The following is a 26235-nucleotide window of genomic DNA, read 5'->3' on the forward strand; positions in this document are numbered from 1 at the left end:
CAGGCATGGCGCGAACGCCGACCCGTGTCCATGTTCACTTGTAACGCAAGAGCCCCGGGGCCATTGCCTCGTCGCGGCTACCATCCATGTCGAGCTGCCGCCGTCTTGGCGCCGCGACGCCGCTTCATGCGAATTTCCGTATATCTCGCGACGTATCCGGATCGCCGAACGGAAAATAAAAGAACCCTCGCCCAATTTTTGCTACAAAAATCAAGTGGTCGATGCGAAATAAAATAAAAAGAGGGTGGGGTCGTGATTGGTGGACGATTATTGGTTGGGGAGAAGACTGGTTGGCTGGCTGACACGGCATTTCCCTCGACTCAATTTGGGTTTGCATTTCCTCAACACAAGAAACCAAGGTATGTGGATGGCGTCTGTGTATGCATGTGGCGTCGACGGACGCTGGACGGGCGTGGATCGGAAGGGGCGGACGTGTGTCTTGTGCATGTGTGTGCGAGAATGGATTCCACAGGCGAAAAACGACGACAAACAGGGCCTTGACGAGCTTGCTTGTTTGCGTGATGCAGGACACATGCTCATGGAGCGCCGTGCTGTCCGTAGATGAGCAACGATACCTTGACGTGGTTGTTGACCAAGAACAACAACGCCTTTTTGGTGAAGGGTGTCCAACCCAACAACGACTTTTCGCGCTCCAAGTTCAACTTGATGAACCGCCACTGCCGCAAGTACGACGGTTTGTCCGCCAACAAGGCCGTGGGCATCTCGTTGAACGACAAGAAGGTCGTGTTGGCGACCAAGATCGCCAAGAACGCCAAGTTCCCCGTCAAGAGCGTCAACACTGTCCCCTTGAACAAGGGTTTCCGCGCCAACGCATACACGATCCGCGCCGAAATCTCCCGCAACTTTTACCGCGGTGACTTGAAGCGCGCCGCGCTTGCCCGATGGACTCAACTGAACCGCGTCGCCAAGATCGAAAAGGGCGTGCTCAAGAAGACTGTTGCCAAGACCAAGCGCAACCAATTCAAGGCTTAAAGTGTGCTGGCCATCTAATCTTTGCATCGGTTTCTTGAAATGCAGCGAATTCCACGCATCTGTGTCTTGCTCCCCCTTTCTCGCTTCCGTGGTTGAGCGTAACTCTCGAAATGCAAGTTTAGGATTCGTACGCTTGTCGCGGTCACCTTTGGGCATCGGGTTTTCGCGGCATCTCCGGTCGATCCGCCGAGGTCGACGTCCCGAAAAAGCTCCTGGTGACCCTCTCTGGTCTTCCCAGAGCACACACAGTGCTGGAAAGGGGCGAGACAGTTGTGCGCATGTACAATCGAGGCCGAGAGGGATGAAAGAGAAGTCGAACAATGCGCTCGAAAACTCGATGCGGGCTATAAATACTCGCAGAAAGGGACTCCGCTGGTCTGCGTCGGCACCACTCGTGTTGGCCCGATGCTGGTACTACGATGCTGCCACGACATGTATGAGCTCAAGAGTGGCGAGAACCTTGTCGGAACTGACGAATCCAAGTGTCATGTGGTAATCCACTTCACGAACGCCTCTCTTGTTTGATTTTGGATGGGTTTCAAAAGGTGCTCCACGCAGCCAACCAAGCGGAGCCCATCCATGCAATCATCGACGTGACCAAGAGCATGCAGGACGCCGTCGTGCGGCCTCTTGGCCGCGTGCTTGTGAACAGCACCCGCGTGACGACACCCACATCGTTGGCGATGGGGGATGTGGTGTCGTTTGGAGCTGGCGAGGCGTCGTCGTTCAAGTGAGCCATGAGTTGATTCCCGCGGAGTCATCATCGCGACAATGGCTAGATTCGACGCATTGGTGACACACACAGTGGCCGCGTCCATCGAAGCGCGGAATCGAACGAAAGCGATGCTGACCGAGCTCAAACACGTGGAGGTACCTGAGCGCAGTAGACATGGCGACGTCCAGGTGCTGGGCGATATTCCGTACATGAACGACGTGTTTGTGTCGGCGCAGTTGCTCGACTCGGCGAAGCAGTGGGTGCTCCCAGCAGACCGAAGCCTCGTGCTCATGTTGGAACGGTAGGAAGAACCAGAGCTTTGATATTGACAGCGACGACAGCGACGACGATGGCCCTGAATCAAAGACGGCCGGGGCTGCATGTGACGTCAAGCAGAACAAGCAAGGTTTGAATCGCAGAGCGACGAAGCGCACCGTGACTGTGGCGCTGATGCGACCGAACATTGCAACACTTTCGAGGGACATAGGCCTTCCTGAGGCTTCCCTGCAAGCCCGCCACGAAATGGAGAGAATCGAGTGGCAAAAGGAATTGAGTGCTGTCAAGCACGAAATCGACCGATTGCACGGGCTCCAACAAAAGCCTCGCACGTGTGAAGCGAGTACTCAATGCCATATCACTGAAGAAGCACGTCCAAGGTCCAGCGACCCAACGTACACCAACAATCGCAAGATTCAAATCACCAAGCGATCGGCGTCAACGTGGCTATCCGACGCCATACTAGGCAGGGAATGGTCCTTTGGTGCAAGGCATGCAGCCGTGGTGGTGTGTGTGGCGTTCGTCACATGCAAAGGTGCATTGAGCCTACTGCCGCCAGGACTTCCGTTCACGTGTCTTGTATAGGGGCATGGAGAGCGATGAAGAGAGCATAGATGCACGTGTTCCGTTAGGAATGCTTTGCGAAGCGGCGGGGCTACGCGGCCCGAGCGGGACGAGTCCTGCGGGTCGCCATTTTCCCTTCAACATGCTGACAGCGATGCCATTGGTCCAGCTTCGGCCAATCAGTGCCCGAGAAGCGATTCCATAACCGGATTGACCCATTTCCAATAAATTACATACCATACACAAGTAATCCATCATCTATTTTGAAAAGGAATTATCCGGACAGGATTTCTTCGTGTCTTCTCGCGACGAAAGGTGCCCACACGACGACACCATGCCTGTGTTGGTGTACCTGGGCGAAGAGCACGAGCTGAAGGAAGGCCGCAACGTCATTGGGAAGCTCAAGGCGTCATGTAATGTGGTATGTCGTCTCCTTTGCAGTCGCGCCGCGCCGTTGTGCTTCACCAAGTGTGTTTGTGCAGATGTTGGAAGGAGCATCGGTTGCAGACACCCATGCAGTGCTGGAGTTGATTCAAGACGGCGTACGATTCACCGCAATCATTTTTCCGCACTACGACGGCATATTGTCTCTGTTCTAGGCAATCCTCACGGACTTGGACTCTCCATTCGGCACATTCTTCAACGGAGTGAGAATAACACAGCCGCAACGAGTTGTTCATGGCGATACCATCAAGTTTGGTGATGCAGGGCACGAATACAAGTATGTGCATTCGATGATTTCATTGCGTGATGCGTGGGTAGATTCGACATGACTTTGGCGCCTTCCGTGGACAAATCGATCGCGAGCTCCTTCCGCGACTCCCTTGCTCCCACGTTCAGCAACAGCGACGCCGCGGCAATGACGTCGCAGAAAGGACAAGCGCCGCCCGTTCGAAAATCCAACGTTTTTGCGTCCTATCTAGACGAACGATCCACGGATGCCGCATTGCGGGACATGGTTGAACGGCAGCTCCATCGTCGTTCACTCTCCAAGTCGATCCCCACCAACTCCAAGAAGGTTCCGCCTCTGTCGCCCTCCCAACGCAACTTCATCGAGCGGCAGAAGCTACGACTATCTCAAAAGATACGAGACATCAACAGCGTACGCTATGCCCCCCAAATCATGGCCGACATGTCCCCGACTGATCGGTTCGCCAGGTCATGCTGGGGCACACTGCAATCAGCGACACGTACCTGGCATCGTGGACCACGAGTGGCCCAGGGTAAGTCCAACTCACTCTTGTTCGTCCTTTGCTTTTCATGTGACATCGCTATGGCTCTTTTGCTGGAGCACTCGTTTGGTTGTACCTGTCGACGTGACTTGCAGGCACCCTGGCGACGACCCGTTCGACGATGACGACTTGCCAGAAACCTCGGAGAAGGCCCCTCTCGTGATCGCACCAACGAAGAAGTCTCCCTCACCTGTCGTGATACGTGCTCCAGCCGCGACTCCACCTGTCGAAGACATGAACGAGAGCGACGATGACGACTTGCCAGAGACTGTCGAGCAACGACCGCCCCCTGCGTTTGACGCTGCCTCCACTCCTGCCGTCGCGTTTAGGAAACCTCGACGGTCGGGCTCGGCCCAGCGGCGCATCGACGTTTTGATTCAGTCCCGCCGCGTGAAGGCGCTGGCCCAAGCATGGAACGCATGGCGACAAGCACTCGAAGTACGACAACGTGCCGACCAGCAACGCCAGCAACGCGCTGCGGCCACACGAATTCAAAGGTTTGTCCATGGTGTCGCGCTGCGGCAGCGCATTGCACGTCATGTCGAGCAACGATGCAAGCATCGGGAGCAATGTGCCCATGTGTCTCGGGTTGTGCAGCTCTTCCAACGGCAGTGCTTTCGATTCACGATGGCGCGGTGGCGCTCGCATGGCATCGAGTGCGTTGTGACCAAGCTGCACGACCGCCTTGTGGACCGATGCATCCGCCGCGACGCTGTCACAAGGACGTTTCGGCAGTGGAAATCGGCATGGGTACGGTCGTCCGGCCGACAGACGACGTTGTCACGGGTTCTGCACCACTCTCTATCGCGGACAAAGCTCCGAGCGCTCTTGGCATGGCGAGTGTGGCGGCTGGAAACCGAAGCACACGCCGCACTTGCCAAAGCACACGACGAACACGCCAAGCAGAAACTGTTGGTCCAAGCCATGGCAGCGCAGTCCCAAGCAGAAGCTACGTACGATATCGGCGTGTCAGGAATAAATCGGGCAAGCGCTCATGCGGTCGTAGGGCATGGAGCGACCAAGCCAAAGAGACGGCCCAGCACGTCCAGCGTGAGGCGGCACTGAAAGCGCAAGTGGCTGCCTTGACGGATCAAGTGGACGCGTGGAAAACGATCCGCAAGGCCGATGTCGCAGTGCAGACCGACTCGAACGCGAACGCGCGCGCCGCGCTGTTGTCGCATACCCTGCTCAAGACTGTCGTCGGCGAGATGAAGGAGAAAAATCTTCGCGCGGTAATTGACAGCTTGGAGGGCGACTTGACTGCGTCCCAAGAGCGCGAGACAAGGTACCGCTCTCCTGGGTGCTTTCAATTCGTTCAGATACGCCCATGGCGGCACGGGCTGAGATGTGCAGACTCTGACACGTAAACGGGTGCGTAGGCTTCGAGACGAGTACAAGCAGCTCTTGGAGACGATGGTGCGGCATGCATCGCAGCTGGACGATGCGCAGAAAGCCGCCAAGGACCACCAAAACATAATCGACGACCAGGCAAAGGCTCTTGCTGCGTACGAGTCGTTCAACGTTGCCGAGTGGTCACGTTTCTTGGGTTGCAGGATGGAAGCAGCGCATGAAAGCGCAAAGCAAGCCGCGCTCGACAAAGAAGCGTCGCTGACGAAGCGACTCGACGAGTTGCGGACAGCGACGGCAGATCTCCAACGACGCGAGGACGTGAAAAAGACGATGGAATCGACGTACGATACCAATCGCTACGTGCATGACACTTGCGAGTTCTTTCATATCGTCCCTCGTCGCCCAGGACGCAACAACAGGCGATTGCGCTGATGGAAGATGCGGGCAAGCGAGAAGCAGCCTTGAAAGCACAGGTCGACGTGTTGGAGAGTGCGGCGCGGAAGCGAGAGGCCGACCAGTTCAAGCTGGTCCTCGCCCACGACGTTGAGACCAAGGCGCTGGCAGACCAGTGTCGTCAGCTTGAAGCTACAGTGGCCAAGTTGCAAGCCGAGCGTGCATTGCCCCGTGAAGCGCCCGCCCCACGTTTTGAGCAGCCATCGACTCCACCATCGTCCCCCCACCCAAATGCTGCGTACGTGTCTAGGCTCGGCCTTTGTGGCTGACCTGTCGGTGGTAGCTTGGAGCAAGAGCTGGAGACGTACAAGAAGATGTTGGAACTTGCAGACATGAAGTTGAAGGCGGCGACAACCCAACTCGACGCGAAACACGCCGCGGAGCGGGCCATTGTCAAGGCCGAGGTCTCCAGCGAGTGGAGGCGCATCTCATTCGTACTATATGAACTAGATGCAAGCTCACATGCAGTTCAACGCACACGTCGAGACATTTCTAGAGGCCCTTGTGACCAAGGTATGATGCGAGTGCATCCTTGTCGATGGCGCTGACGTATGTGTGGCGCAGTACGACGTCCGCCTCTTGCGCGTGGGTGGAGAGCTGGACGTGCTCATGGCACATGGCGAACATGACGCCAAGGGGGCGCAGTTTCGTGCCGCTTCGGTGGAGTTTGCTGTTGCCATGCTGGCGCCCTCTCACGGACGCGCCATCATCGACGTAGAACCTCGTGGGGTATGCCCAAGAAGAGCGATTGATGCACTTCCAAGACCTGAGCGAGATCCACGACCACCTGCTTGGGCTGCGCCGGCTTGCCATCCTCCACGCCACCAGTCCGCCATCCACGATGGCCATGCACACCATGTCGTTGAGTCCGAACGGCACATTCTTATACGACATGCTCGTCCAGGTTTGTTGTTGCGTTGGGCGGCGCGTCCTTTCACCAACAAGAATCGCGGTAGCGCTTGAATCGGCTGCATCAACTGCATGACAGCATGGCTGTCCAAGCAGCCACGTTGACAGGCGGGAACCACGACACCAAGAAACTCGAATACGCCAAGGTACCCCTCCTCTCGTCCGCATGCATGCCACCACGTTCTGCGTAGTTTTTGGCCCAGACCATGTACTCGCGACAGGTGGCGTTTGTCGATGAAGCGTCGGCCGCGCTCTTGCACATAGCTCGCTTGCAGGCGCATCTCGACGGCATCGCATAACATGACGTCGGTTTCATGTCGGTTTTGGTTGTAACTGCCGCCACCGTTGGGCATATTCCGCCACCGCGCGCAGGCATGCTGCAGCAGTCCGCGAAAAAGGATGCGAGCACCGCACTCGAGCTGCTCTTTGTCTCGACAGTCGGCCTATCCCTGCGACAACGACCAGCAAAGCCACTGGCGTTGACCGCTTCACAGTCGTCAGCAGACGTCCCGATCGATGTCCGCGCGTGCCAGCGGCAGTTGGCTGCGTTTGATCTCGCGCTGGCAGACAAGACCTCGATCGCCCCACACGAGCGCCAGGACCTGCTCGCTCTGGAGGATGCAGCGACCACAATGCCATCTACCAAGCACCAGCCCACGACGGGTCTTGCTACCGACGATTCGAAAGCGTCGTTGGCGGCATCCGCATCGACAGCCTCGGTGGGGAGTCACCATGGCACGGACGGCAAACTCGGCGCGGCGTCGTCCAAGGGATCCTTGCCGCCGTCGAAAAGCGACGCGTCCGTCGCCGCCGACTCGTCCAAAGACACGCCAAGCGCCGACAACAGCGACACCAGCCCTCCCGTGTACATTCGAAGCAACCTCCACGAGCACCACTCCGACATCGACGCATGCTCGCTCGACTGGTGCGCCGAGCTCGCCGAGATCGTCCTTGCCGCCGAGACCGCTGTCTCCAACCACGACCGGTCGACGCTGTGCAAGATGGTGCACAACCTTCGCCTCACCAAGCTCGCAATCGATCGAATCGACGACGCGTTTGGAAGCGAGTGCAGTCTGTTGGAGCGGTTGGATGTCAGCGACAACGTGCTCACAACACTTGGCCATCTTCCGCCGACGATCGTTGAAGTCGACGCGTACAATAACCAGCTCGACGCTGTCGGTGCAGCTTCCCCGACACCTTGTCTGGTGCACCTCGGGCTCGGCCTCAACCGATTCACGTCGCTCCCGACGCTTTCGCATCCACAAACGCTGCTGTCCCTCGATTTGTCGTACAATCACATTACGCAATTGCCCCACGTACTCGCTGGCCTTGACGTATTCCACGGCCTGCGCCATCTCTTCCTCATGGGCAACCCCGTTGCGCTGTGTCGGGGGTACCGGCAAGCGCTCCTCGCCGGCCATCCCAACCTGTACGTCCTGGACGACATCGCTGTTGGAGACAGAGAGAAGGACGCACTCGGTCAAGCACCGGCCGTTGCCGTCGACACCGCGGCGGACTTGACTGTGCATGTGACGGCGGTTGGGTTTCCAGTGCGCAAGCCATCGACAGACCCCACGGCACCGACGGTGACCTACGAAGCCACGGTCGACGTAAGCCCACGACTCGTCCGCATTGCCATGAAAGAAGAAGGCCCGAAACCAGATCAGCCACATGGGCATCCCCCTGGCGCACTCTTCTTCGAGTCGACGCGCGTCCCGGTCGTAGTGTCGCGGGAGCTGCGAGACAGCATCCAGTGTACGTATTGCCATGCCACATCCAGAGACTGTGAACAGTATTTGTGTATGGCACTCGCGCAGTTCGCCCTGTCGAGGTGCGCATCTTCGAAGTGCACACACCTCCGCAGGCAGCAGCGACACCTCCTGGCACGACGTCCGGTCAACCCGCCGACGATCGACCTCCAGGTACGCGGCGCTGCCGATCGCGTGGTCCTGACCCACAGATATAGTGCACGAGCTGCGCGCGTCGGTGAATGTGGACGTTGGTTTGTTCTTGAAGCCAAGCCCTTTGGAACACCGACTGGGTGAGGTATGGTCGATGGCTTCAGCGAAGCAGTGACCTCACACACCACAATCCAGCTTACTGTTTCCAAGACAATCCAGTGCATCGCTCTCAAGAGCGTGGCGGTGGCGCCCACCGTGCCAGAAGTGGTTGTACTTCCCGCGAAAGGAGGCGACAAGGGCGCGCCACCACCCGAACCTGTTGTCCACGACACTGAGATCACCCTCACTGTCAAGTTGGTCATGAACGAGACCGACAGGATTCGACCGAGCACTTCACGCGACCACATAGGCTCCAAATCCAAAGAGCGTGGGCGCCATTAACACGAATGTCGTCGTGTCTCGCCCCACGGTTCTGCATCTTCCCTTGGCATGGACTCGCGCGGGGATGATGGCGGCTTCCCTCTGAAAATTAATATCTAGTGATTACGCAAAACGAGGTGGAAGTACAAATTCTGGGGATACATTGCCATCGCATCATCGTGATGGACGACGACCGGAAGCGAGGAATCGGTGAACCTGCGACGGACGGACAGCCTTCTGGCGAGTCGAAAAGGATAAAGCGCGATGAATCCAGTCGAAGTGGCAGCACCACCGCCAGTCGAAACCACGAGCCGTCGCCGCACGCGAACGACGACGGCGATGACGCCACCGCGACAGACAAACAGGTCCGCGAGCGCAACGCGGCATTACGGGAAGCCCTCGTGGAGAAGAACCGCCGCATTCAATTCCTAGAGACCAAGTGCAGCGAACTGTTTGGCCATCGCCACGCCATCCATGCTCGTCTTCAAACCGTGCTCAACCACTGGACGATCTTGCTCAAAGCCCTCCACACTCTACTCCCTAGTACGTTCCCTTCAACAATCCATGCATAAACCTTCCATGTCATGCAGACAACTCGTCTAAAGATATCGACAAAGACATTAAAACGTCATGGGGGGTCATTGCCCCGCCAGCGTCGCTGCCGGAAGGCATCCAGTGCGAGATCGATGCCTGGTTCCTCACTGGTACAGAACCCGCGGCGCCGTCTTCGACCTCCGACGACGATGACGTCACGAGCGCCTTGACAAGCGAGATCGATCTGGTCAAGTCGTGGGTCGCCACTCTCCTCGACAAAACCATCTCATCGGACGCGGAGCGCCGTGCGATTGAAGCGAAGCAAGACGCCGACCGACTAGTGCTGGCCTATCAAGACAAACTTCAAACGGTGAAGCGATGCTGTCCACACACTCTCGAACGAGTGGTGATCTGACTTGTAATCTAGTACAAGCTCCAAGTCCACGAGTTGAGGGCCGACTTAAACAAGAAGGAGCTCGAACGGCACACGGCGTGCCGACGTCTCGACCGCGCGAATGCAAACGCTAGCAACCATTCAAACACAGCGGGCGCTTCTTCTTCGGCCAAGGCCGCAACAGCCTCCGATTCGTCGCACCAGGTAAGGCCGCTTCTCGTTACAACCTAGCGACTACCACTTCTCGACTTCGTGAATTGTCCAGACGGCAGTCGATGCTGTGGCGAAATGGCAGCAAAAGGTGGAGAAAGCTGAGCTCTATGCCAAAGAAGCCGCCGACAAGCTCGAGAAAGCACTGACGGATACCCGCAAGGCGAAAGCATCCGAGCATGCCGTACGACCTCTTCCAGCGCTGTGTTCGACCCAACTCAACACGGATGGCGCTTCCAACTTGTCTCGTAGATGAAGCAGAGCATGGACGCGATGGAAAAGCTGCACGCCGAAACGCTGGACCACCTTCATGAAGAGCTCGTTGCAAGCAAGGACGAGTACCAAAAGCTCAAACACAAGTCCAAAGTACGCTGGATGCTGTTTTTGAGCTGCGTTGTCAACCAATTGATGTGTTGTAGGATATTGAATCGCACGCCCGCGACAAGTGGGAAAAGAAGCTGGCGAAAGTGTCGGCAGAAAGCGCCAAGCTTCGGGCCAAGCTCGACGAAGCTGCTGTCAAGAACGCAGAGCTGCGGCAGCGCGTGGCGACCTACCACACGTTTAAGGACCAGGTACCAATGGCACACATCATGCCGCGATGGCGGCGTCTTTCATCGACGCGATGGGTTGCAGGTGGTCGAGCTGAAGGCGCTCGTGGCATCGCTCGAGGTCGAAGTGGCCACGACAAAGGAGCGACTATCGTTTGCAACGGAAAAGCTGCAAAAAGCAACAGCCGACCGCAAGGGCGACACAGACACCCAGGTGGTTGGCTATCCGTCGTCAGGCATGTGAAGTCACGGATGGTTGCGCTAGGTGGCAGAGCTAATTGAAGGCCATGAGAGCGAGATCGGTGCGCTCGTGGGAGAAGTCGAAGCTGTCGCCAAAGATGCCGAAAGCCTGCGGGCTCAACTCACCAAGACGATGGCCAAAGTCGCCCAGCGGGATGCCACGATCGCCAAGACGAATGCTTCGTTGGCTAAGGCCGAGCAGACCAACGCGTTGTGCTTTGACGAACTGGCCGGCGTTCGTTTGCAAGTGGCTTCACTCACGACGCTCCAGCGCAACCAGAAGGCGCTGGAATCGACCTTACAGGTGCATTCGTCCACCGCGATCGTTCTTTGCGCAAATGTCCCTGAACGTGTGGTTGGCAGGACACGATCAAGCTCAAGGAAGAGGAGCTTGCGACGTTGCGCGACCACGTCAAGGCCGTTGAAAAGCTGAAGGTCGACACAGAGAAAGAACGCATCAAGATGGCGCGCGAGGTCCACCTCGTCAAGCACACGATGCACCTCCAGCAGCCGCGAGACATCCCTGCGCCCGAGGCCAAGCCATGCGAGCAGTGCCAAGTGTACAAGCGCGCCGAGGACGAGCGGAATGAAAAGCTGCGTGTGGTACGAACAGCCATGCATGCACGTGTGTCTCGCTCGTGTGGTGGCATCCGTTGAGAACGACAATGTAGGCGCGGGCAGCGGCGGGAGGCGCCGGCGAAGTGTCGGAGCTCGAGCGCTACGAATTGCTGGAAGCTCGAAAGAAGCTCAATTGCTCCGTGTGCCAGGATGCCCCAAAGGAGGTCATGATCTCCAAGTGCTGCCACATGTTTTGCAAGGAATGCATGGAAAGCAACCTCAAGGCGCGCAACCGAAAGTGCCCGACGTGCAAAAAGATGTTTGGCCAGGACGACGTCAAAGGTGTGTACTGGGCGTAGGAGTCCTTAACCGCGGAGCAAATGCATCCAACGTCGACGTGCGTGAACTCGGATGTGGCTCGTGACAGAGCACGGCCACGTGGAGACCTCGGAGCGCGATGACGGCCACTGAAGTTGGCGCGAACGTTGGCCTCGGCCAGTTCACCCACTAGAAACGAAAGCGCCATGGCGGGACATTATTATCCCGTATGTCATGGGTCTCGCTTCGGAGAGCAATGTGTGTGCAGCGCTCGCTTTCAGCCAGCTCTCGCGGGCAAGGCACGTTGCAACCTCATGGGACAACGGGCCGACGAGCTGTGGCCGCACTGTCGTCCTCGCTACCTGTTGGTTTGTTCAAGATTTGGCCGGCCGAGTCAAAAAATCGGTGAATCTTATGGCTTTGCTCGATCGTTTGGCGGCGCATGCCGCGTTGGATTCACGCTGTGAAGACCGAGACATCGTTGGTCGCGACGACGTCGTCAATGAGGTCGCCAACTTTGTCGTACAGTCCAAACATGCCCCCCGTGTGGATGAAGAGGATGCTCTTGCCCGCAAACTTGTCTGGATGGTCTTGCAAGTCCTTCACGAGCATGTACAGCGCCTTACCAGAGTAGACCGGGTCCAGCAGCACGCCCGTCTCGCGGGCGACCTGCGAGATGTACACGAGCTCGTCCTTGGTGCTGGTGGCATACCCCGCGCCCTGCGCATCCCTACGCGCAATTCAATGCCGACGTGGCAACCGATCGACGTACGTCATTTGGAGGCAGTCCTTGGCCGAAAACGATCTATCTAGAGACCGAACACGATCGCCAACCGCATCGAGTGAGCCGAGCCAGACGAGCAACGATGGTGACCGGAGGACGCATGTACCTGCTGCTGCGACTTTGAACCCCATCTCTGGCAGGATCTTGTTGTCGACGTGATCGTAAAAGTACTTGGGCGAGTCGCATACGATGTAGGCGTGAACTATCAGGGGTCTATGAGGTGGCGACGACGCGCAGCAGTGACGGGGACGGCACGACGGACGTGACTTTGCTCGCCACGAGCCGTGTGCAGGAGCAGTGTACCAGGAGGGGAGGCGAGGCGGTTGAACTGCAGCGAACTGTCCTGGTGGGTCTGCGCATACAAATACGCGCCAACGCCAAGACCGGCCGCCGAGCCACCGCTACCACAGGCGAAAGCAACGTCGGTGACGGTGATGTTGAGGTCCTGTGCACGACGATGAGTCCTTGAGCCCCCAACAGAGGTCGCTTCTCGATTCAGCACTACCTTGAATTGGTGCTCCATCTCTTCAATTGACTCCAGGTATCCCCATGTGCCAAGCCCATTGCTGCCACCGACAGGGATCCCGTACGGCTTGCGGCCTTGCAGGCGCAGTTTCTCGACGGTCTTTTCGATAAAGTAGTCGCCGCCGCCTTGCTTGGCGTACTCGAGTCGGGGCACGAGGATGAGCTCAGAGCCCACTAGGCTATACCACCATGACCAACTCACTAAGGCGGTATGGCAAACCGGTCGATAAGGAGATTGCCGATAAGTCCTGGGTCCGACTCGGTATCGCTCGTCCGCAGGAGCAAGTACGAGTCCAAGCCCAACATGCGCGCGGAAACTGCTGTCGCGCGGCAGTGGTTGCTCTGAACACCTCCACATGTGACGACGCAGTCGGCGCCTTCACGCAAGGCTTCTGCCAGCAAGAATTCGAGTTTTCGGGCCTTGTTACCGGACATCTCCAGGCCGCTGTAATCCTACGACGCTTCCATGAACCACCCAACAAAGCCAGCATGCTAGGTGATCGTTTGCACGCACATCGCGCTTGATGAACATTTGGACGCCTTCAGGCAGTCCAGGTGGCCGGAATGGAAAGATGGGGGTGGGGAAGTTCCCCAGCACGACTCGCTCCGTGGGTGGATTGGTCAGGGCTGCTGCCCACGGCGGCGGTGCGTACGGCACCGTCTTGAGGAACGTATGGTGGCCTGGCATGTAGATGCTGCTGAAGGATGCTCGGGATGAAGTTGATGTCCCCGCGCGTCCAAGGACGGAGATCTTACGAGCGACCAACATGATCGGCAGTTCGTTCTCCGGTAAATGTATCCGGATGACGTACGTCCAGGACCCGTGCAATCTGTACGTACATGTACATTCAAATGTACCGTGGCCACCGTGCCGACCATTCGTTTGTCGAGCGGGCCATTTGGCCGAGGTGGCCCAGAACCAAATTCGGTGGCCATGCCACGAGTTCCTGTCAATAAACGGTCCGAAACACTTCCAACACCATGAAGCTCGTTTTCGAACATTTGCCAGGAAGACGAACGCGGGCGGGAGCCCTCTTGCCTGGGACGTACGCACTTGGCCTTGTCATTGCCACGCGAGACCAAGCTGGTGTCCCCACACCCTTGTTTGACTAGAGCTAGGACGAAGATGGGCGTGATGGTTTATCCTGAGGGACTGAGCAGTGTTGATGACACCTTTCAAGTCCACTTTGCAGTGGCCTGACCCTTGTCTGCATCGCGGTTTGTGTGTGTTCGAGTGCATGTGAGCGTAAATCTACGTCCTTTGCAGGCAAATCTGCCACAGAGAATCGAACTGCGATTTCGATTTACTGCTATTGTCTGCATATAGCAAGCGGTCCCAAATGATAGGAACCCAAGACTATCTGTTGGTCCTTGGAGTCGATTGGTACTCACACTTTTTTTTGGCAAACCACGTTGGACTTAGCCACGCAGAGGGCGACTCGACACACACGCGAGCTAGGCGAATGCATGGCCTTCGCACATGCAAGTGCTATTTAGCGTAGAATGCAGAACCTTGTGCTTCAATGCTTCCGCCTCGACGACGCATTCTTTGTGCGTGCAGTTGTTGATCGAACTCTTGTCTGGATAAATATGCTTCCGCGCTGATGGAGCGCATTCGAGTTGAACTGGCAGTCGAGGGAACCACATGGGTAGCGCCATAATACGAAGGGCTTCACAGGTTGAGAAAATGTCGCACTCAACCTTTTCAAGGAGTCTGGCATGGGAAGGTGGAGAAAAGACCAACCGCGAACTATGTACAAATGCCGAATTGCATCACTACGTACCGGCCAATTCAGCGCAGCCGTTCACAGGAAAAAGCCCACAGCTCCAGCAAAATTGGTCAAGCCCTCCGGCCGTGAAAACTGCGCGCCAGCGGAGGCAATCGAGCAAGTTGCTGTGCATTGCACCGCAGCACCAAGCAACTCAAACCCACAACGCACGCATGCGAGTTACCAGGACAGATCAATTCCGAAAATCGTGGAAAACTCGAAAATTCCTTCCAATTGACAAACAGAAAAATATTTCTTGGGGCATTTGCAAGATCCAATCAAATGCACGTCGAAGTTCGAAGTTCGCATTTGATTGGTCGGTTCGATCGACGTTTGGCCATCCAACAATCCCATCCAAGATTGAACACCGTCATGAACGCGCCCAAGCGAAGCGCGGTCTCCAAGAGTTGGGCGCCGGTGCGCACCCATGCCGGAATTTACACTGGCGGCAAGGTGCAGCTTAGTCCTCAGCGCCCAGGCGTTGAGGCGGGCAAAGTATTTGCGTGCATGCTCCAGGACGACGTGGCAGTCGTGGACGCGTCAAACGGGACCCTGCTGTTCACGTTGCAAGGAGACAAGACGGACGAAGAGAAGGAAGCGATCCTGAGTTTCTCGTTGCGACCAAAGCACAATCACATTGTGACCGCAAGTCGCAACTCGCTCTTGCGTTTGTGGGACCTCGACACGCGTATGTGCATTCGCACGATCAAGACTGCGGACGTGCCGATTCTCTGCATGGACTTCGACCCGACCGGAACGCTTCTTGCCACGGGCGCCAGCGATCGACTTGTCAAGGTCTACGACATTGAAAAGGGCTTTGTCACGCACAACTTTAAGAAACACACGGGCATCGTAACATTGGTCAAATTTCACCCCGACGCCAAGCGGCTGCAGCTCGTGTCGGCCAGCGACGACTCCACCGGTATGTATAGTTGCGCCTCGTTTGCATCGATGCACTGGCTCTCATGCTCTCAATCGAATGGCGCTATTCGTCCCACCAACGACGTCGCGATGACGATTCTAACGAACGCTGTAGTTCGCATATGGGACCTTATCGCGCAGAAAGAAGTCGGGTGCATGAAAGACCACATGAGTCCTGCCACGACCGTCGCGTTTTCCCACGGTACGACACCACGTGGCCATCCGATGCTTCCTTGGCGTGACGCTGGTCGACTCTAGATGGATACACGCTGCTGTCGTCTGGCCGAGATAAAGTCATTAACGTGTGGGATCTGCGCAAGCAAGTTCTGGTCAAGACTGTGCTGGCTCACGAATCGATCGAAGCCATCGTGGTGGTGCCGTCGCCTGCGCCATCGTCGGACGTTTTCTTTGCGACCGCGGGAGACAAGGGACTAGTTAAGCGCTGGAAGCTCTCGGGCACGACGTGCGCCGTCGTCGCAACACAAACAAACGCGACGCCGGCCAACGACGATGACGCGCCCCATGTGCCGTACACAAACCTCCTCTTCAACGCTGGCCGTACGTTGGCCGCATCCTGTCTGGGCCGTTCCTGACCATGGATTCTGTATTTCCAGGCAACGAACTGGTGGCTGTCACGGCGGAACACAATTTTTTGCTGCTCGATCCAGCTTCCCTCGTCCGCACGCGTCAAATCATCGGTACGATTCCGTCGCTTCCATGAGACGAACTCATCACGGTCTCTCCATGGCAGGATTCAACGACGACATTTTGTCGCTCAAGTTTGTGCCGTCCGCCGACGGCGCTGCGCTCTCGGACCGCATCGTCGCGGCCACCAACAGCAACCAGGTCCTTCTTCTTCCTAATGCAAGACTTGCGTATGCTCATCTTCGTTGTCGTGGCGTAGATTCGCGTGATGGACCGCCATACGATGTCGTGCGACTTGCTCTCTGGCCACTCGGACATTGTGATGGCCGTTTCCGTCTCTCCTGATGGCAAATGGCTCGTGAGTGCCTCCAAGGACGGCACCGCGCGTGTGTGGAATCTCGCCACGCTGCGCTGCGTCGCAGTGTGCTCGGGGCACACCGAGTCGGTTGGATCGATCGCCATGGCACAAAAGATTCACAATTACACGTCCGGCACGGCGTTTTTCGTCACGGGGAGCTCGGACAAAACGATGAAGTTGTGGAGCATGGGGTCGTTGTTGTCATCGTCTACGTCGGTGACGACGACGCTGAGCGCGACGGCCGCGACAAAAGCCCACGACAAGGACGTGAATGCGCTGGCAATTGCTCCAAATGACCGCTTCATCGCGAGTGGATCGCAGGACAAGCTCATCAAGATCTGGAACGCAGCGACACTGTCCGTCGTGGGGGTGTGCCGCGGCCACAAGCGCGGGATCTGGGCGCTCGAGTTTTCGCCGGTGGACCAGTGTCTGGCAAGTGCCAGCAGCGACAAGACGGTCAAGCTGTGGAACGTAAAAGATTTTTCGTGTGTCAAGACGTTTGAAGGCCACACGGCGTCCGTTTTGAACGTTCAATTCGTGTGCGCGGGGATGCAGCTGGCGTCGGCGGGGGCCGACGGCCTCGTCAAGCTCTGGACGATCAAGACAAGCGAGTGCGAAGCCACATTTGACCACCACATGGACAAGATTTGGGCGCTTGCCGTCGCCAAGGACAGCTCCGAGATGCTCACGGGCGGCGCCGACTCGACAATTCATTTCTGGCACGACTTGACTCAGGAAGAAGAGGACCGGTTGAAGATGGAATCGGACCAGAAAGTGCTCATGGAACAAGAGCTCATGAACTGCCTGCGCGCGAATGACTACATGCAAGCGATTCAGCTTGCATTCGACATCCAGCACCCGTTTCGCCTCATGCAGATCCTCCGCGACGTCAAAGAAGGGCCGAAGGGGCAGATGCCGAACGTCCCGACCGCCGCCGCGAGCCACGCGGTGTACGACCATGTCGTCCAACAACTCTCCAACGACCAACTGTGCAAGTTGCTCGAGTGGATTCGCGACTGGAATACAAATGCCAAGCACAGCGAAGTGACCCAGCTGCTCGTGTCGAGCTTGCTGCGAGTGGTGCCGCCGTCGCGGTGGGCCAAAATTGAGCACGCCGGCAAGATGCTGGACGGGCTCATTGCGTACACGGAACGTCATTTCCAGCGCATGGAACGGATGCTTCAAAAGTCGTACTTGGTCGATTTCACGATTGTGTCGATGCAAAAGTTGCTGCCGTCGGTCGACGACAACCGCGCGACTGCCGCCATTGACGAGGTCGTCCAGCATGGCGACGAACCAACTACCCCGACAACTCCGACCACATCCGCCAACAAGCGAAAACCCCCGACGACGTCGGCGGCAGCCCCGAAGCAAATCAAACGGTCCAAGGTTCGAGTGTAGGTAGTTGAGCGTTTACACGTTATTACCATTTTGTACACACACTGGCAACGGCAAGTCCCTCCACTGTCAGCGCAGCTCGCGAACGTCGCAGAGCAGTCGCGGTGGAGGCAAGGGCCATGCACGCATTATAGCCACAACGGCCCCGGTGGTGGCGCACCACGGGTCGATTTTCTCGTCGCATGGACGGAACGTCATGGTGGAACCAGCGTCAGCAACATGCAGTCGCGACTGCAGCACCACCCCGTCGTGAAACGCGACCCCCTACCACGATCGACAGTGCCTCGGCATGGGCACGGCATGGAATAGAAAGGAATCGCTCGCACGGACGGCTCACATCGTTTCCACGAACGTTCGCCAAACGAACGGAAGGCAAAAAAGGCTGGCGGCATCTCTCGACAAATGCCACGCCCTCGTTCTGTGCTTGGAGCGCACAACATGACCGTCCATGGAACCGGTGGATTTGCAGCGCAATTTTCAGCGGACTTGCCAACCCGTACGCCGCCTCTCTACACATCCTCTTGTTCGTGGCAAACACATCCACCATGATGTGTCCATCAAATCCGTCTGCTTGGCGCTGTCGGTGGGCTCTTGTCGGGTCGGCCAACTCGTCTCGACAGCTTGGATGCCGCAGCTGACCCCATCGCTGCACGAATATCGCGTATCCGACGTGTTCGCTTGACAACGTTGTTGCTTGAGCCGCCGACGTGACACGACCACGTACGTTTGATTCGTTGCCAAACGTGATGCTGACGGAACCAAAGCGAGCGGACCGCACGTGGCGATGCAATGCCTGCGCGTTCGACGCACTTCAAGCGCTCCAGAACGATTCGAACGCGAGTCGCTCGTGTTTTAGACTCGTTCCAACCCGTACGAGCCGACAGACGTGGAGGCGAGCTGTCGGAAAGCAAGATGGGCTACCGGCATGGAGGCACCGTCCAAGCCAAGGCTGTCCAGACTGTTGTGCCTCTTTCGTCATCAAAATGGGTCCAGAGCAGGTCGTCCCCGTGATCTCTGGCGGAGCATTTGCCAGTGCTCTATTTGCTCCACCGCTTCCACAGTTGATGATGTGGTAGCGAGAGACGGCAGCGACAACACCGATTGGGACCATCCTGCCGCCACCGCGGTTCGACTCTGACACTCCGGAGGCTCGTCTCGTGCCATTCCAAGAAATTTACGCTCATGGTCCATTTGACCCACAAGATCATTGATGCGGGGAATTTCAAGTCCACCGCGCATGGTGTCGACCGAGTCGCTCCAGTTCTTTCTTGGCATCCGACGGGAGAGCTGGAGATTCAAGACGAACGTGGCATTCATCGGCCAAGTCGGCATCGACACCGGCCGCGTGTAGCGCGAATGGTGCTCGTTGGTGGCCATGTCGTTCGTGGATCATGGACTCTTTGCCGCGCAGTCGAATCAAACCCTCTACCCCTTGTAGGCCGAGACGAGCCACGTCCTCGCTCTCGGTCGGTTCCTTGCCCGCGCCATCAATCAAGTCCTGCCATTCTCGCTGACGGTACCGATGATGACCGGAGCCCCGCTCTCCATCCACGACGTGGCTGACGAGACGACAGACGTTCGTGTGGACGTGCGCGACTCGGAGAATGTGGAAGCTCTCGATTTGGACTTGACGTCGACGCTAAACGACGGTCGGAGCGTCGGGTTGATAGACGGCGGGAGCGAGAGACCGGGCGCGAGCCAAGCTGAGTGCGTGGCGTGCTTGGTGTTGTACTGGCTGCTGCTGCTGCCAGTGGCGCAGGCACCGCTCGAGCAGGTCGTGCGGGGGTTCTCCGACGTGCTGCGTTCGGAGGTGATGCGCCGAATCGACTACAAGGAGGTCGAGCTGACGCTGTGCGGGACGAACGACATCCACGCGGCGGTCGAGTGGCAGATTGAAACGATGTCAACATCCAACTCGGCGGCGAGTCTGGCACTCGGGTGGTTCCGGGATTTGGTCGAGCGGGACATGTAGCACCACGACCGGGCAAAGCCACTGCAGTTTACGACAGGAAGTTCACGTGTGCCGCGGGTTGAAGGCGCCGACGGCCAGTTGTGTATCCGTTCCATTTGAAGGGCGTGCCGTACACGAAGGGGGCACTTCCCGAGGTCCACACGTGGTTCAGCCGGATCGTGTACCGGTGTAACCATGCGGGAAAAAGCACTTGTTTTCCTCGTCGACATAGAAGGCGAGGACTTTACGATGAAATCGAGGGATCGATCTCAGTGGTTCTGTCGTGCTTTGTAGTCGTTTTGACCCAGTCGTACACTTGAAGGTCGAGGGGTTCAAAGCAACGATCCTCATGTCGACGCTCGTTATTCGACTCGTCCTTGCCTCTCGGCACCGTCTTTGCAGAACGTGTTGTGCATCGAGTTCGGCAATTCCATTCGTGTTCATGACCCCACCTCCACGGGCATTTGCTAGCGGTATCGCGGCAGACAGTCGACAGCATGGAGTGCTCCACCCAACGGCACGATCCATGCCGATCAACAGAATGGATGGAATGTGGCGAAGTGGCCCAAGCACGCCCATAAAGTCAACAGATTCCAGTCGCGTCGGCACGTCCAGCCTGAGCAATATTTTCTCACCGCCGCTGCATCCCGCTTGACTTGACGATTCGCGGCGTGTGCTCTATCAGGTGATGGATCCAAGCATGTCCAACGAGTTGGTTGCACGCTTTGCCATCGAGAAGACGCTGCAAGAATGCAAGCTCAAGAGGCTGAAGCGGTCGACGAATGGAAGTCCAATGTTCACGTCATCGGTAGATCTTCATGGCGGTGAGAAAGAGGTCGGTCAGGCCAGCGTCGGCGCACGTCGACGCCAAGATGGACATGTCGGTGAGCTCGACAAACTTGGGCTCGAGTTTGCGCGTCATATCGATCTGTTCGCCGCGGACAACCATTTGCTTCCACCGTAGATGTTGCAGGCGTTTAACGTATTCCTGGACATTTGCTTCGATGCCTTCGACAACGATGACGCCGGGCCACCCGATCTTGCTAAACCCGCCAAGTTGCAGCTCTTTGGCCCAGTCCTTGATGACTTGTCGCTTGCCTGGAGCGATGATGTGATGGAAATAGATGGTGCGACGTCCGATTTCAGACGAGTTGACGGCGCGAGGAGATGCCACACGGAATGGAGTGTCGTCGAATCGAGTTGAACGAGCCAGGTAGTCACCTAGACGCTCGACGGCTTCGTGGTAAACTTGTAGCGTTGACACGGCTCCTGCGCAAGCTGCTGCAACATCCTGAAGTGCGTTTACGATTGATGTGCGGTGGGTACGGGGTAAGGTTGGGCACACAAGCTCCAAGTCCAACGGTTCGGTCGGATAGTCGATGGGGAAGGTCAGCTTGAGTTCCGCCACGTAGTTGTCGACAATGCATGTCTTGTAGCGCATGTACATATTAAATCACGCATCAAGAAGAACTTTGCAAGGGCGTACCGTGAGGAAGAGCGTCACGTGGACGAGGGGCAAGTCGATCGTAGTTGCCTCCGTCGAGCATTGCATCGCGGATTCAAAGAGTACCTTCACGTACGGGTCGACGTGCATTTCACCTTCACTCGGAAACATGCTGGACAGGCACTCGAGCTCTTCAAGCTGCTGCTGGATGTGCGGCATCGTCATCGGATATAGCGGGGTGCCCTCGTCCATGTTTCGAAAACCACGAGGGAAAAAAGAAAATCGTCTAAAAAATATATATATATTTCGTAAATCATTTCACAACCCCCATCTGACAAAAATATTGGTGATTCCGATGTACAGACTTGAGACAGTAGATATTTAAGTTTGTATGGTGTCTATGCTCTTTGTGGAGGTCGTGCCTGCACAGCGAGGTATGGGCGAGAAGGCGCTCCCCGCCGTCCGTGCACAAAGCAGCCGAGAACGAGGACGGTGACGACGTCGTTGCCCACCTTCCGCAACACCTATGTACGTCGGCAGCGCTTGCATGAACCAGTTCAGCTCGAACCCGCCACGAACAACATGTTCAATTGCAAACTTAGTGGGTGGAGCGCACTCAGACATCCCGACTTGTGGCAGCTTCACGGACGAGCTGCCGTCCGAGCGCCGTGCCAGATCTGTGCGCCTGTCACCATCGACGATACCTATCACATCGGTTGACGACATCCGAGCACTGACATGCATCTGCAACTTTTTTCCCACGCCATAACGAGATAATGCATCTGAGTTGAAGTGCATTACACCTCCTATGACGTCTCGTTGAAAAACGAAGAGAGCCGCATGGGCGAGCTGCTGGAGGACCTGTGCTTCTTGCTGCTTTTGCTGCTCTTGTGCTTCCTCTTGTGCTTCTTCTTCGACCTGGCGCCGTCGTCACTCGACGAACGGTCTTCATCGGAGCTGTCCGAATCGGACGAGTGGTGGTGCTTCCGCCGCTTCTTGCTCTTCTTGCTGTGCTTCTTGAGCACCTTCTCTCGCTCGAGATCGAGTTGCCGCCGGTACTCGAGCATCTCCTTCTCCTGACTAGAAGCGCTCATGGAGAGCTTGTCCCCGTTCTCCTTTTTGAACTCTTCCCATGTCGGCCGATTTGACGGACCCGCGAGCCTTTCTGCCATCGACAACTTCTCTTCTTGGCCCGTCAGCATCCGCACAAACGCATCCATCGTAGCGGACTTGGCGCCGACCAAAACGGCTTCCACAGATGCGGGCTCCACCTGACCTGCTCGTAGAGCCCGTTGTCTCTCGAAGCGATCGTCATCGATCACGCGATCCTTTACCTGCGTGTAGTCAACGCCCGACGACCGCTTGAACCCGTAGTTCTCGTCGCGATGCTTCTTGCTGCTCATGGCTCCAACACCTCCCTACTTGAAAATTATCATCCGGATAAACCCTTTCCGCCCATATTTCCACAACAATTTTGTGCAATTCTATTTTCCTCAACATTACGGTCGCATGTTGTTCCAATATCGACAAGAATTCATCGAGAAGAATCAATATATTCAAGCTATAGGACTGGTCTCCGCATCACTCAAGGAGCATCGAATTCGGAATAATATATGAGAATATATTTCTTTATACAAACGAGATATTTATTTTCCAACTCCATTGCATCGTCGATGCCCAGGGTGTTCAAAAACACCCGTCCTGCAATTCCAACGAAAATACAAAACAGCAAAAATGGCTGAAAGGACCCAAAAATTGCTCTTGAAACGAGCGGACATTGCGCACACGAAAATGGCTGAAAGGACCCAAAAATTGCTCTTCAACGTGCGGACATTGCGACTATTCCACGTGCTCATGTATCGAATTGTCCCCACAGAAACGAGGCTACATTCAAGTAGTACACTGTCACCCACACCGTTCTCGAGAGGTCCGTCGGCCTCGTTAGCCAAACAAGACGCGCTTGAAATGGTCGCCAAATTGCGTCCCGCCCACTTCGTCTTGGCCTTTGATCGTCGCGTACAGGACCAACTGCGCCTTCTCGACGACCGTTTCCGCCAAGTAATAGTTGCGCTGGCTGTCTTGGGCGTAAAAGAAAAACTTGTACTGGGGACCAACGTCGCCCGCCGCCATGGTCAAAATGCCATGGCCGCCAAACGCACGCTCAATGTCGCTTTGGGCAGGGATTGCCGGCATTTTCACCTGGATCTGGGACACGACACGGAGAGTCCCCCACAAGTTCTGGAACGTCGCGGCGTCCATGGACGGGTTTGGAATGAGCTGGAATGCACGAGGTGGCACGGGAGCTTGCGACGTGGGCTGCGAAAAGTCCAGCATGCCCAGCAAGTCGACTTGAGCCGGAGGAGCCTGGCGCGGAGGATTCGGTGCGCCATACGACTGTTGCTGCTGCTGGTGATGGCCTCCATCGTCTTCTTCGTCGTCGTCCTCTTCGTCCTCTTCGTCCTCGTCTTGGTGCGAATCCACGTTCAAGAGCGTGATGAGGTGGGATGGCGCGACAAACGTCTCGCTTGGCTTGTTGTACACGACCGCCAGGGTATTGAACTCGCGAAAGAGCTTTTCCTGCAGATCCGTCTCGACCATTTCGGCAAACACGTCAACAATGTCAGGTTCAAACTGGCGCACGATCTGCGCCGCCGCGTTTACGTCCTGGCTCAGCAAACGGTAGTAAAACAACGCGCGGTCCTTCACGTCCACATTCTATACGATTGCAACGTCGATGAGAGAGGTTTCCCGAGCATCGTGCACTCGACGCTTCACTCAGCACACCAAACACACAAAGTCAGGGCGGTCCACTCGCCATGGAAATATGCTGCCACGAGCACCACTGTCCAAACAAGTTCGCGAACTCAGTCGGCCAGCTCGTGACGTACATGTTGGGATTCGTCCATGGCGGCTTGTAGCAACCTGCCAAGCATCGACTGCATCTCGGGCGGGCGTTTGAAAAACAATTTAAGCGACGCGCTGAGCAGTTGGAGCTGCACGGACGACGCAATCTCGTCGGCAAAGGCGTCGATGAGGCGCTCCAGCACGTACGGCGCCCGTCGCAGATCCTGGCCAAATTCGCCGAGCATCCAGATGACAGCGCATTTGGCCGGGGCATCTTCGACCTTGGGGATGATGCGAGGTAGGACGTCGAGGACGTCGTCGACCTTATGGGGAAACTTGCGGAGCAGGTCCTTCATCACGACGAGGGTTTCGTCGCGGACATAGTCCAAGTTCATTTCGAGAAACTCGACCATCGTGTCCACGATCTGGTCGTGCATGGCGTCGAGGCCCTCTTGGCCAAAGCTGTTGCCGATCGCAATCTGCGAAATGGCGCGGACCGCGCGGCGCGACAGCTCTTGGTCCACGTCTGTGACGTACTCGCTAAGCTCCATGATGATGTCGGCGACGCTGTGGCTGTCGGCCACTCCGCTCAAGATGTCCAGCTTGACGAATTTGACATGGCTTGGCTCGTTGTACCGAATGTAAAACTGGCGGTAGTCGGGGGAAAACACGCGTGGGTGCTTCCCGACCATGAGCAGGATGTGGTGCAGCACGCAGTAGTTGAGTTCGTGGGACCCGCCGGCCATGAGTGTCAGCATCGGTTGGCGCATTCGCTCAAACACTTGTGTGTGGACTTGTGGCATCTTCTCCGTGAGATTGAAGAAGCACTTGGCGGTCCCGAGCACGACTGCCGAGTTGGACACGCGGAGCAGCGGCTCGAGGATGTTCATGATGTTGAACGTTTCTTCTTCGCTCGACGGGCGGTACGTGCTCACGACATGCAGGATGTTGCATTGCCCCCACTCATTGAACTCGGCGATGCGTGTGAGCAAGTGCATGACGATCTGTTGGTTGACCGCGATGCCGCCTTCGTCCGCCATGATCTCGTTCAGAGCAACCAAGCAGTTCGACACGACTTGAGGGTCGCGGTCGCGGATCATGTTGTAGAGAGTGTCGACCATGTCGCTGTCCTTGATCAGCTCCTTCTTTAGCGAAAACACCTTGAGGATCCCGATCACCCCCGTCTTCCGCACGTACGCACTTGTGTCGGTCAGCGAATGCTACGGCAACATAAGGTCCTGTGATGGGAAGAGAAAATCACCTGGAGCGGTTCGTGGATGTATTCGAGCATCGTTTCCAAGCGCAGCGAGCAGAGCGATCGAAGGGCAAGGCCACGGACGAGCGGGTCTTCGTTTTGACTGAGGGAATCACATGAGAACGACGGGTCGAGCAACTACACATCGTGTACCAATCGGTCAAGAGGGTGTTCACGCACAGAATCGCCAAATCGGCGTTCTTGTTCGCGTAGTTGGTCAAATAGTAATACACCATCTTCTTCGTGATGATGTCCTTGGTATTGACGCACACAACGATCTCGCTAAAGATGCGGCTGACATCGATACCGAGCGTCATGTACGCAATAACTTTCTTGATGATTTCGCGCTTCTTCTTCGTGTCGCGCTCAACCGTCGAGTCTCGCAAGAGCTACACGTTCTCCACGTCAGCGTCGCGTGCGGGCCACAAATGAGAGGGTGGGTGCAACGTACGTTCTTGAGCTCATTCACTTCCCCTTTCTTCTTGTCACTAAAGTAGGTTGGATTGCCTTTGGACGGCGGAGGAACGGGGGCCGACATGCTTCTTGGCGCTGCTCGGTGTGTGGCTGCCTTCCTTCGGCGTGGTGACGTCGAAGATTTTGAAGCCGCGTAGCGATCAAAATACCCTTACTCGGAATGCAAAGTCGCCTTGACTTAAACTATATCGAGCGAATACTGTCGCATGTATGAAAGAATGTATTGTTTAAAATAGCTTTGAATATTTTTAG

The 26235-nt window shown here is 56.6% G+C and overlaps 11 protein-coding genes across 12 annotated transcripts; 7 read left to right on the forward strand and 4 right to left on the reverse strand.

Moving 5' to 3' along the window:
* The first annotated feature begins 289 nt into the window (after nt 1-289).
* On the forward strand, nt 290-1123 carry H310_11922 (hypothetical protein). The gene is made up of 2 exons (XM_008878786.1): nt 290-359; nt 562-1123. Exon 2 carries the CDS (start codon nt 562-564, stop codon nt 991-993), a length of 432 nt encoding a protein of 143 aa, XP_008877008.1. The 5' UTR covers nt 290-359; the 3' UTR covers nt 994-1123.
* Nucleotides 1124-1360: 237 nt separating this feature from the next.
* Nucleotides 1361-2805, forward strand: H310_11923 (the record flags this gene model as incomplete). 2 transcript variants are annotated; one of them, XM_008878787.1, is made up of 5 exons in its annotated part: nt 1361-1485; nt 1539-1723; nt 1773-1964; nt 2014-2519; nt 2570-2805. In XM_008878787.1, exons 1-5 carry the CDS (start codon nt 1399-1401, stop codon nt 2596-2598), a joined length of 999 nt encoding a protein of 332 aa, XP_008877009.1. In that variant the 5' UTR covers nt 1361-1398. The 2 variants fall into 2 exon arrangements, with proteins under 2 accessions (XP_008877009.1, XP_008877010.1); XM_008878788.1 differs by lacking the exon at nt 2570-2805 and having other exon boundaries at nt 2014-2564.
* A 77-nt stretch (nt 2806-2882) lies between these two features.
* On the forward strand, nt 2883-6791 carry H310_11924 (hypothetical protein; the record flags this gene model as incomplete). Its single annotated transcript, XM_008878789.1, has 16 exons — nt 2883-2969; nt 3031-3090; nt 3148-3269; nt 3311-3650; nt 3707-3771; nt 3876-4733; nt 4787-5065; nt 5160-5285; nt 5334-5471; nt 5537-5821; nt 5867-5987; nt 6034-6096; nt 6148-6243; nt 6302-6487; nt 6540-6638; nt 6684-6791. 16 exons carry the CDS (start codon nt 2883-2885, stop codon nt 6789-6791), a joined length of 3033 nt encoding a protein of 1010 aa, XP_008877011.1.
* A 15-nt stretch (nt 6792-6806) lies between these two features.
* H310_11925 (hypothetical protein) lies at nt 6807-8834 on the forward strand (the record flags this gene model as incomplete). Its single annotated transcript, XM_008878790.1, has 4 exons — nt 6807-8247; nt 8310-8414; nt 8459-8538; nt 8589-8834. 4 exons carry the CDS (start codon nt 6807-6809, stop codon nt 8832-8834), a joined length of 1872 nt encoding a protein of 623 aa, XP_008877012.1.
* Nucleotides 8835-8950: 116 nt separating this feature from the next.
* Nucleotides 8951-12152, forward strand: H310_11926 (hypothetical protein). The gene is made up of 10 exons (XM_008878791.1): nt 8951-9356; nt 9404-9717; nt 9775-9945; nt 10007-10135; nt 10204-10317; nt 10371-10523; nt 10585-10713; nt 10765-11043; nt 11103-11342; nt 11411-12152. The coding sequence occupies exons 1-10, from the start codon at nt 8996-8998 to the stop codon at nt 11654-11656; spliced, it is 2136 nt and encodes a 711-aa protein (XP_008877013.1). The 5' UTR covers nt 8951-8995; the 3' UTR covers nt 11657-12152.
* Nucleotides 11898-13706, reverse strand: H310_11927 (hypothetical protein). The gene is made up of 7 exons (XM_008878792.1): nt 13439-13706; nt 13145-13377; nt 12905-13103; nt 12703-12844; nt 12506-12601; nt 12388-12424; nt 11898-12345 (listed from the first exon to the last, which is right to left on the reverse strand). Exons 1-7 carry the CDS (start codon nt 13691-13693, stop codon nt 12072-12074), a joined length of 1236 nt encoding a protein of 411 aa, XP_008877014.1. The 5' UTR covers nt 13694-13706; the 3' UTR covers nt 11898-12071.
* A 1341-nt stretch (nt 13707-15047) lies between these two features.
* Nucleotides 15048-18110, forward strand: H310_11928 (hypothetical protein). Its single transcript, XM_008878793.1, has 6 exons — nt 15048-15615; nt 15730-15816; nt 15873-16172; nt 16229-16312; nt 16366-16460; nt 16519-18110. Exons 1-6 carry the CDS (start codon nt 15066-15068, stop codon nt 18016-18018), a joined length of 2616 nt encoding a protein of 871 aa, XP_008877015.1. The 5' UTR covers nt 15048-15065; the 3' UTR covers nt 18019-18110.
* Nucleotides 18111-19252: 1142 nt separating this feature from the next.
* H310_11929 (hypothetical protein) lies at nt 19253-19987 on the forward strand (the record flags this gene model as incomplete). The annotated part of the gene is made up of 2 exons (XM_008878794.1): nt 19253-19360; nt 19454-19987. 2 exons carry the CDS (start codon nt 19253-19255, stop codon nt 19985-19987), a joined length of 642 nt encoding a protein of 213 aa, XP_008877016.1.
* Nucleotides 19988-20197: 210 nt separating this feature from the next.
* Nucleotides 20198-21675, reverse strand: H310_11930 (hypothetical protein). The gene is made up of 2 exons (XM_008878795.1): nt 21453-21675; nt 20198-21395 (listed from the first exon to the last, which is right to left on the reverse strand). The coding sequence occupies exons 1-2, from the start codon at nt 21660-21662 to the stop codon at nt 20769-20771; spliced, it is 837 nt and encodes a 278-aa protein (XP_008877017.1). The 5' UTR covers nt 21663-21675; the 3' UTR covers nt 20198-20768.
* A 501-nt stretch (nt 21676-22176) lies between these two features.
* H310_11931 (hypothetical protein) lies at nt 22177-22829 on the reverse strand. Its single transcript, XM_008878796.1, has 2 exons — nt 22745-22829; nt 22177-22686 (listed from the first exon to the last, which is right to left on the reverse strand). The coding sequence occupies exon 2, from the start codon at nt 22628-22630 to the stop codon at nt 22217-22219; it is 414 nt and encodes a 137-aa protein (XP_008877018.1). The 5' UTR covers nt 22631-22686; nt 22745-22829; the 3' UTR covers nt 22177-22216.
* A 373-nt stretch (nt 22830-23202) lies between these two features.
* Nucleotides 23203-26129, reverse strand: H310_11932 (hypothetical protein). Its single transcript, XM_008878797.1, has 5 exons — nt 25961-26129; nt 25663-25898; nt 25516-25612; nt 24299-25474; nt 23203-24125 (listed from the first exon to the last, which is right to left on the reverse strand). The coding sequence occupies exons 1-5, from the start codon at nt 26045-26047 to the stop codon at nt 23352-23354; spliced, it is 2370 nt and encodes a 789-aa protein (XP_008877019.1). The 5' UTR covers nt 26048-26129; the 3' UTR covers nt 23203-23351.
* Nucleotides 26130-26235: the final 106 nt, after the last annotated feature.

The sequence above is a fragment of the Aphanomyces invadans genome (assembly GCF_000520115.1).
Source record: "Aphanomyces invadans strain NJM9701 unplaced genomic scaffold supercont1.35, whole genome shotgun sequence".
Taxonomy (NCBI): domain Eukaryota; phylum Oomycota; class Saprolegniomycetes; order Saprolegniales; family Verrucalvaceae; genus Aphanomyces; species Aphanomyces invadans.